Consider the following 10,379-nt stretch of genomic DNA (forward strand, 5'->3'; position numbering starts at 1 on the left):
CACATGCGCAATGCCAACTTCCACCTCCCTCCCCGGCGAATGAGGTCACTTGGGTGTGGGAGAGGGAGGGAGCGGGTGGGGGAGGGGGGTTCCCGCCCACCCCCCCCCACCCCTCCCTCCCCCACCGCGCTTTACTGCTCCCGGGGGCTGTGACGAAGTGTTTGGAGAGAGGTGAAAGTTCAGTGACTTTAATGCCAGAGCCGCAGTGATCATTCCCGTTGACTGAGCCGAGCGGAGTCGCCCTCACCAGACCGCCGTCTCATTCAGCTCCTGACTCGGATGTGAGAGCGGCCCGCTGTAGCCACTGTTGCTGGACATGGAGAAGGGCGGGCTGGGTCCTCCGCTGAACACTTCGCCCGGGATCGGGTGCAGCGGCCCGGTCATACCTGGCTCGGGGCTCGGGGTGTCAGGGTGGGAAATCATGTCCGTATACCTTTGGTTTTCGCTGCCACCGATAGTGGGAGGATGGTGGCCGGATAAGGGAGGTTCAAGTACTCCGAGTGAGGTCCCCCCAGGTCCTGAGGACTGCATGTAGCCGGAATCCGCCGGCGAGTGTGCTTGAGAGGATGGTGGACCGTGCGGGAAAAAGTCATAATTCGCAGCTGGGCCGTAGTAGTCGCCCTGATAATCTGCGTGGGATAAAAAGAGAAACGGGTTTACCTTTGCAGTTAGGTTCCAATTTAATTCATTCAGCATAATCATTTCTATGGGATTCTTCAAAACTAGGCACAATTTCATCTTACATTCCAGGAACATTTCTTTACCACCCCACCACTCGTGTACCGTTTAGATTAAAAAGATGTACAGAAATGTGATACGGTTGTCCATTTAGATGAAATGAAAAAATACATTCAGTTTAAAATATTACCGGAAGTTAAATTAAAATGACTTGATTCAGTCCTCCAGTGAGGACTTGTTTCTCCCCATCCATCATAATCACAAGTAAACGTTATCAACTGCACACTCAGGAGTGTGGTTCTCATGCTCTCACTAGCAAATGCAGCTGAGAAGTATGACGCTAGCTTGTTTGAAAACTTTACTGTAGATTTTAGTTTCCTACTTTTTGGTCGACGTTTAAAATGCAGGGCCAATCACAGTGTGCAAACAATTCGTGCATGACATGCTTTCGTATTCATTCTGAAAAGGCAACATCTTTCGGATTTTATAATCAGATTTGTAAAGTGACCATGATTAGAATGTTACTCTTCGCTTTCTAGACCCTATTCCCACGCAGAGCAAATATGATTTGCGATTTACTATTATTCATCATGTGGTCATTATTACTTTCAACTAATATGAGTGACCTGATAGGAATGTAAATCCATTGATTTACCGGTTACAAATTAAAGTTAGTTTTGAAAAATGTTTGGACGGCTGGTTAAAAATTACTGAAGTAAAAAATGTTAGCAATATTTGTAGTTTTAGAAGGACTGATTACTATTAATGGTAGAAGACAAAATACGGAAACTTAAACGCTAGCATTCAAATGATACTTCCTGGTCTTATGATTTGCTACATCAATCTTGTAACAAAAGCCATATTGGTTTAAGCGAAGTGTTAGTTTAAGTAAAATCTGATGTCACTACATATCTATAAAATCTAATGTTTGTACATGAAGGTGTCAAGTATGATACCATAGATTCCAAAGGTATATAAATAGACAAAAAGCACAACCACAGAATTGATTTTTGCAACCTGTTGATGCTAACCCTTTGTTGATCTTACAGCCACAATTTTGATATTCCGCAAAATTACAGCCAAATTAATAGAAAAATAGTGCCTGCTTCTGGTAAGTTTTTTTTAATATAATTTATAGGAGTGCCAAAAATTTCCCTGCTGTCTAAATGCAACTAGAAGTAATCTCTTATCTGTAAGTGATATTAGGTGTTGGCTATTTCGTGCAGTAATAAGTTTTCATATTAACACGTGACACATTTCTACCTAAAGGATTCTTAACACTTACACAACTCAGCAATGGGACAAAATTGTAATATACTAAATGTGGATTTATATATTAGACCATTGGGCAAAGAAATGGTAACTGTCAGCGCGGCTGCAGTCAAAATGTACTTCATATTACCACTGTACTTAACAGGGATGGATACATTTGGGAATTTCTCGTGGTTACGTAGAGTATATACTTAGAATATTACATTTAATTCGCTAAAAATGTGAAGCACGTTGATTTTATAAAGGTACTGTTTTGAATTTGGAAGCAGACGGTTGCAGCAAACGGCAAAGAGCAGAGCCGTGGCGCTCTGCAAGTGACCCTCCATATGCTCCAAGAGTTCGAGGTAATTGGAACAAATCCTGGGTGAATATCCGACAAAAGACTGCAGCTGTAGCTTTGTTCGCGGAAACACAAGAGAAAGTGCACGCTGAATGGGCTAGGCTTCTCTTCAAAAAGACAGCTTCATCACAATGCATTGCTTTATCGGGCGCAACTTGGCCAGCGCCGGAGCGGAATCTCTTACGGGGGGTTGGGGGGTGGGGGGGGATTAAAGAGCTCAACAGGCTGCGATCATTCACTCAATAATACCCGTGCAGATGCCACAAAACGAGTGAGAAAGTCATAGCAACCGAGCACCTTAGACCATTCGGGTCGTACGCACGTAAAGGACGTAAACTAAGCGGTTATCAATTGAACTCTTGGGTTATATCTGGAGCTATTGCGACGGTTCGCAAAAAAAAACACAATGCTTAAAGGTTCCAGTGAAATATCTAGTTAGCAAAAGATTTCAAGAAAAGATGCCTGGGGAAGGGAGGTGATCATTATACAAACAAATGATTCAGGCAATGCAAAGTGACAAACGCACATCTGAACTGTCCTTCCCCTGAGTGATGTATCTGGGTTCTTTGTAAAGCTCAAAAACTATGGCATTTTGTAGCAAAGGAGTTAAACTATTTTTGCCTTGTCCGCATTAATGCGGTTAAACATGAAATAAAATCCCGAGACAGGAGACAACTCCAGACTCAGCAAATTCGAATCGGCCGATAACCTAGATGTAAAGCAGGAGCCTCCTTTGCAGCCGAATTACAAAGGGACCTGTCCGACTGTGCTTCGCGTTTAACGTTCTGATTGTGAAGAAAATCAGAATAGATTGTGGCAATTTAACGCCGAGAGGTGACATACAAACTCCACGTCCCAATGAAAACAAAGGAGAAAGGAGAGAAAACAGTGATATTACAACACCTGGCAAAATAAAGTGGCCCTATCCAGACACTCCTTAACAGCAGATAAACTCTTTTGGAAGTTGAATGTTGTGAAAGTACCTCCATAGTAATTGTAGGGAGCAGAGCCCATCATTTCCGATTCGTCCAGGCGCCCTCCCAAAGGACGCATGCGCCTGGGACTTCGGAAGAAAGCGTGCCGCCGTGCACCCAGAGCACTCAACTGCTTCATCCGCCTCTCTTTAGATCTTCTGTTCTGAAACCAGACCTGCCAAAACAATGGCCCGCTCTTTAATGGAAATATAGCAAGTGCGTTTAATAACACCTACCTATGTAAACAATGAAGAATAGGACAGCCCAGTTCATGGAAATCACTTTCTTTCTGTGTCTGTTGATTAAACCAGTACCTTTCCATTGTGTGTAGAAAATTGACGTTGCAAGCAATAATTTAACACTTAACCAGGATAGAGCCAAACCCTTTTGTTTTAAAAAAGTTTGAAAAGTGAACAATTTGATGATGAAAACGTTCTAACAATTCTGACAGGCTTAAAAGATTGACGTTAGGAGGAAATCGATCGCGTCAGGAAGGATCTTAAAAAGCGTTAAGTGTAAATGCTATTGGTAAAAACAAAGCAACAGATTGATTATGTGTGTGCAGGGAATTAGTCTGGGCATTAAGCATAATAGCATTGTGTTCATCCAGTGCCCGCACTCTCTCAGTGGTGCCATGCACAACTGAACTGTCCTTTACACATTTAAAGTTTAATGTGAATTCTTGAAAGGCGTCCTGGGATAAAATGAAACGCAAATACTTTGTGGATTAAGCGTTCCTCCTATAAACCAACATTTTCAACAAAGTATATTTGATTCGAAATATTTGCACCTTTGCTTAAACATCAAAACGTTTCTTTAAAAACAGTAAAGCTGAGAGTGATGATTACTGTAACAGGTAAAGTGGTTCAGGGCCGAAAAAGCAACGACGTGGTGGTACCTGAATAACCCGCATGTTGAGGCCTGTTTCCTGAGCAAGTTGCTCCCTGATGTGTCGGGTGGGCTTCGGGGTAGCGGCGAAAGCGGCCTTTAATGTTTCTAACTGCTTTGCTTTAATGGTGGTTCGGGGTCCTCTCCGCTTGGTACCCATGCTCTGCTCCTCGTTCTCATTATTCTGCGTCTCTTTGTCTGACGAGGTGGAATTGTCCGTTTCCTTTGTATCATCCAGATTCTGGTCTTGGATATCAGGCGATAAACTCCGATCTGTACACGAAGATACTGAAAGACACAAACGGTTTTTATTAACCTGTCAGAAGCAGGCTTCCGTGAAAGCTGCTATTGACGTTTCACCAGCAGGAAAAGGACAAACTATATAACATCGGCCAGTATTACCCTGGAAGAGAGATGACTTTCCAACAAGCACAATGTAATAATCCAAATCATTTAGCTACAATTTTAACATATCTCCAATAGGATGTGAACAGATGCGCTTCCCTGAAACACGTGTTTAATATTTTCATTTTGGTTTTAGTTCCCCATTAAAAAGCTTTGAGAGGTTACTTTCATTTTTAACGAAATGTTTTATTTTGTGTATTTTCACATCATGTAGTTGCAATTTCATACGGATCAGAACTTCCAGAAGAGGATACTGTGTTTGTAAAATGGAGTGATCTTTCATTTTGACTTTATACTACACCCAAGTACAAATGGAAAACCTGAGACGTATTCTGGCACATGATGCCCGTATGCAATAAATGATCTCAAAATCTTTTTGTAAATAGAGCATCAAACGCGCGGCATGTGGTCAAAGCATATAGGATTTTTGCATTGCCCTGGAAAGAGGCCATGAAGATTGTATAAAGTTTCCCATTACACAAGACCAGGGCAAAGAGGAGCCAAGGGGGGAAATGTATTAAGGTGTTTTAAATTAGTGACACCTCATAAGGGAGGAATACAGGTAAAATCAACACCCGTCTTCCATTAACATTAGGTGTTGATACAAGTACGGGCCTTACCTGAATTTAAGTTGGTATCTTTTAAACTGTTGGTGCTCAAATAGTCTTCTTTGCACACAAATTTGTTTTCATCGATAATATATAGTTCCTCTCCAGTCGACAGTTGTTTATTACAAACCATACATGTAAAGCAGTTTAAGTGAAAGACTTTGTTTCTTGCTTTTCTTACGAGATCACTAGGAGAGATACCTTGACAACATCCCGCACATTTCGTACCAAACCGCCTGTAAACAGAAATGGGCGCCATGTAAATATATATCACCTCCTTAATTAAATAAGCCTTTACCATCTCATTGAGAAAATTGTGTAATTAGGACAATCACGAGGACCTAATAATTATAAGCAGTTCTTCGAAACTGACAACTGCTTCGCTTATGGGAAGCGAACAAAGTGTCTTCGGCAACGGATCAGTTTATTCCTTCTGTTATGAATAAAATGCGTTTCAAGAAGACTTGAAGAGGGCTCTCATTTGCATTTAAATTGTCTTCACTTGCACCTCACTGTTTAATGCTTGCTGTGAAAGTATCCTTCTGTCCTTATTTGAAGAACAAAAAACTCCTTTTGAATTATGAATAGATCCTATTACTCGTTATAATTAATGTAGAATGGAAACACGATAGCAAACCACAAGTGAGAACGGATCATGAAATAGTCCATAATGACAAAATTAAAATATAGAGTTAGAATATCAAAATGACCATTGCCCTTAGAGGTGAACGCATTAGATTGTATAAGAGGTCTGCGATATACATAGAAACATGCATATATATTCACTGAGAAAAGTAAGTGATATGGAAGATACTTGTGAACATAGTCCCCTGATGTTTAACTTGAGCGAAAGTTTGTTTTTCAGTTATTACTATTTTGAGTTGATTGGTTGTGGGTCGGAGAAAATGCAGGGGATTCCGGGACAGGATTTGACAGAGGCCAACAGCCTCCAACCTCTATTTCTCTGAGGCTAGAACACCAAAAGTCAGGCATAGCCCGACACTATCCCTGTCATTTCTTGCCGCATCCTCAAAAGCACAGCTGCCATATAAACCGATTTTATGACAATGACGTTGATTTAGTAAAAGGATTAGAGATCATAAGTCATCTTTGTCTTATCCGCGAGGTGTAATTGGTTCATTTGCAGCTTAACAGAATCATTAGATACGTTTAACGTGTTGCTGCATTAGGCGCCTTAAAAGAATCGTTGTTTGCAATTGGAAGGAGCCAGAAAGAGAAAAGTCCTATTCTTCCTATTTAAGTGCACGTCGATTAGGCCCAGTCATAAAGTGTTCTTTCCAGACACCTGCAGTTTACGTTCGTTTTTTTTTTAAATAAAACACGCTTTTTGCGGTATGTCCATCACTTACTGAATAAATAAAAACATCATATTAAAAGCCTTTGGCATTTGAATTAAAACTTGGACCGAACTTCCTTTCGCTGGCACTGCCTAAAACCTTTAAAAGTTTCCAAACTTTCGACATGCACCAGTGCGATTGTGAACAGGTCACAGTGTAGCTTGCCATATACCTGAGTCCCCGTTTAAATGTCCTCCGTGTTGGCTGTGTGTGTTGGAAGGTGCACGGAAGGTTGAATAGACCCGGAAACAATTAGATCCACTGAGCGTAACCACCAGGCTGGAAATGATAGTTACGGATGTTTAGCTAAATAGATTTAGATCGCATATTGCGGTATTGTAATCCCGGGTGAAAACAATTTGGACTGTTTCGTGTAACATCCAAAATATCATTAAAGTTCTACGGCAACTAAGCCTTTGGAGGCCTATACGGGAATCAAAGTCGAAATGTGTTTTCTTGGTTTTTGCTGCTATTATTTAATTATGAGCTTTTAATTATCTTTTAAGAGTTATTTAAACTCAGCTCGATAATTGGTCTATCTGTGCGAATGGACGACACACATTCAGGGGACAAACAGTGTTCACCGGTCTGGTGGGTTTCACATTGTCAGATGTGCTAAATAGAAACACAATCATACGTGGTGAATGTTTAAAAGGAATCCCTGTCGCTTTAAAATGAGCACGGAACTTCATCGAACTCACCTGAAGAAATCGTTTTTACAATAAAGCTTCCCTTCTCTTGAAAAGCATTTTTCAGTCAAGTTGCACTTGCATTCACAACATTGGACGCACTTGATGTGCCAGGCTCTGTCCAGCACATTTAGGAGGAACCTATCTAAAATAGGCCTCTCACAGCCAGCACAGTGCACCATCGTGGTTTGCTTCAGGAATACAATCTTGTCTTTTCCTTTGGAAAAAAAAACGTAATTTCAAGTGACTGCAGATTGTACTTTAAAAATCCAGTTGCTCCGTTCAAGTTGCTCTTGTCAGGTCCGCAGCTGCTACTTTACCCTTCTCTGCCGAAGCTGCACGCTTTGGGTCCGATTGCTTTTTCACCCTGAAGTTTGAAGGAGCTGGAAAATGCAAAATAATCCTCTTTTACTCTCAGATGTGCCTGCTAGCAGCTCATCTTGCTTCTTGAAGCTATCCTTACACATTCAGCAATCAACTCAAAATCATCCTATCTGGGGTAGATGGGACTTTTTTCGGCGCTCATGCTGTCTCCATCATCTTTGTGTACGAAGCTGTAATTCGCGCATCCTTATTCAGATTTGGTGACGTTTACCGCTACGTACAGGATATGCCGCCCAATCAGAGACACGCTACCATAGAAACGCTTAATTTATAGCATATCTAAATTGACTGCAACGTTGTGTCCGCACAGAGGAAAACAGCCCATTACCATTGTGGGTGTTAGGTTACTCGGTGCCTAATATCTTAAGTAAGAATGTCCTCCTATTCCCCTCTTTCTGATATGAAGATTTTTCTTTTGTCCAACTAAAGGACGTGGTTTTTGGTAAGTTAACATCTTCTAGGTCGCGTCACCTTTGTGAACAGCGTTTATCCTCGCCAGAAACAGAATCAGAAACCTAGGTGCCCAAATAAAAAGCCAATTAAGAGATAAAGGTCTCTTTGCATTAGTTTAAAGATCAGAATCCGTGCTCTTTGTCAAGTGATATACAGAATTTGGATGCTAAATACAGTAAACGCTATGTCTAGCTGCTAGCCTGGGAAAGGATCTGTCTCTCGCTTTCTCTGTAAAGGCAACTTTATCTGATTGGTACTAATGGTTATAAATTGCGAGGTAATCGATTAAGTGGAATGTGTTTTGTCGTAGACTGCTGATTTAAATATGTATTTGGGGAAAAAATCCGAATGTAAGGACCTCTTAAAACTTTCCCCAAAAATGAATTGTTTTTGATTGTGTCCAATCGGCAGGGTGATTTTCCAACAAGCACATTTAAGAAGCGCATTTTATGTTTCTTTTCTAGTATATTGTGTTAGTTTTATTACATGTTAAATAAAATCAAAAACATAGAATCAGCAGGTTTGCGTGTTATTTTTACAAACTGAAATCGTTTCTGGAATTCACACATCTATGCCTCATTAACTTGCATCTTAGCTTTTTGGATGCGGCGACGAACTGAAATATGTGGTTCATTTTTGGAGGGAGCAGCGATTTCCATACATCTCCCCTTGTAGGGTAATTAGAAAGATATACAGGGTGGATTAACTTTGTAGACTTAAGTTCACAGTTAAAAGGGTGGGCTGACAAGTGCCTGACAAAGCAACTGCTAATGGGAACAGAATGAAGCTGTTTAATTAGTCATTTCATTTACTGTCTTGGCTTTATCACCTTTGCAGAATAACAAACCAAACATGTTGTATTTACTCACAGTTACATATTTTACCCATCTCTCCACAATTCCTTACCGTCTATGCTGTAAGAACTCTGATTTAAAATCAGAAATCTAAGGTAACATATAAATTGGCACAGTGGGGTTATTGAGTAATTAACAGCTTAGGCATTTAGGGTGTTGATGTAACATCTGAAACTTGATCTGTTGCACTTTCCTGACTTGAATTTCAGTAACTGGAAGCGAACCAACTCTTGGACGGGGAAAGGGACAACGAGGGAAACTTTTGAAATCATCAATTATAAAGTACCTTTTGATTAAAGCAACTTTTGATTAAATTCAGTTCTGTACATTTTGTTAGCTCTGGCACTACGACGTGACCGAAAGATGGACCATGACGCATATACATGTTTCATTAGGTCAGTAATACGCAGCTATCGTAATATTAGATCCCATGTTATACGATAGTTACAGCAGGTTTTTTTTCATTGTATTCAATGCGTACAAATATTCGGCCTGCTCACCAGAGGCTGGCTGACTTGCTCTCTTGGTAACAGCACGTTACACCTGATTACCGATAAATACATGCAATTTACATTTACTAGGCGTAATACGCAGATGCCATTTCTCGATGCCATAAACGCCACTGTGCATGTTCAAATAAGCATGGATCAGGCTCTTTAATCACGATTCAAAACAAAATATTCACGCCAGGGTACAAAATAGCACGAGTTGTTCTTATTATGCATATGTTGTGTATTACAATTCATCGATTTAGCGTGGATTAAGCAACTCTATGTAGGGATGGTAACAACGAGTGGAAACACTAACCCATATTGGGCAAGTCATACACCGTGCCAAATATGTATATTTTAAAATTAAAATAAACTTCGCATTACATTTTTGAGACTAGAAGACTATGCTTGCAAATAAGGGCGGGTTATCCTCTTTGCTTATTTGGCTTGGAGGGCAGTGCCAAGCAGATAGATAATCTTCTACTTGTTATTTTTATAGCATAAGGCGTCGCAATAGTTTCAAATGTTCTCCATTCCCAATGCAGATTGAAGGGAAGAACTGATTCTTTGTGTATTTTTTTAAAATTGGCATGAGTATTTATTTAACAGAGACAATAAAACAGCCATGCATTGGAAGCATAAATCATCTACATAACATAACTAAAGACAATTTGATGCCGATGGTACCAACGTTCAACAAACTGTTCCGTTTTCATTCGTGTTAATTCATGTGTAGTGGGAAGTGATTATTTTGACATGGAACCCCAAGTCGTTTCAAATCTGCAGTGTAATGAACCCGAGGTCACGTTTCTGTGACGTTTCAGAAAAGAACAAAAGTCTGAAAAGGGTTAGTTTAGCTGCAAGATCAGAGCGCACATATATGTGCACTTTGTGAGGCAGAGGCTCAGATCTTTTTGAGCTCTTGTGGGTGAAACCATCAGCAAGTTATTTTCGAGCAGGTGGACTCGGTTCCAACTTTTATCCT

At 40.5% G+C, this 10,379-nt stretch overlaps 1 protein-coding gene across 1 annotated transcript; it reads right to left on the reverse strand.

The window, feature by feature from the left end:
- Window positions 1–243: 243 nt before the first annotated feature.
- Window positions 244–7,394, reverse strand: lhx5 (LIM homeobox 5). Its single transcript, XM_041203428.1, has 5 exons — window positions 7,225–7,394; window positions 5,178–5,401; window positions 4,163–4,440; window positions 3,274–3,439; window positions 244–629 (listed from the first exon to the last, which is right to left on the reverse strand). The coding sequence occupies exons 1-5, from the start codon at window positions 7,392–7,394 to the stop codon at window positions 244–246; spliced, it is 1,224 nt and encodes a 407-aa protein (XP_041059362.1).
- Between the last annotated feature and the right edge of the window lie 2,985 nt (window positions 7,395–10,379).

The sequence above is a fragment of the Carcharodon carcharias genome, chromosome 13, assembly GCF_017639515.1.
Source record: "Carcharodon carcharias isolate sCarCar2 chromosome 13, sCarCar2.pri, whole genome shotgun sequence".
NCBI lineage: Eukaryota > Metazoa > Chordata > Chondrichthyes > Lamniformes > Lamnidae > Carcharodon > Carcharodon carcharias.

Excerpts from the sequence above, each read along its gene's own strand:
- lhx5 (XM_041203428.1), bottom strand. The coding sequence starts at position 7,394 with ATGGTGCACTGTGCTGGCTGTGAGAGGCCTATTTTAGATAGGTTCCTC. Across the intron at positions 5,402-7,224 it reads TGTAAAAACGATTTCTTCAG|GCGGTTTGGTACGAAATGTG; the intron begins GTGAGTTCGATG and ends TTCTGTTTACAG. Across the intron at positions 4,441-5,177 it reads AGATACCAACTTAAATTCAG|TATCTTCGTGTACAGATCGG; the intron begins GTAAGGCCCGTA and ends TGTGTCTTTCAG.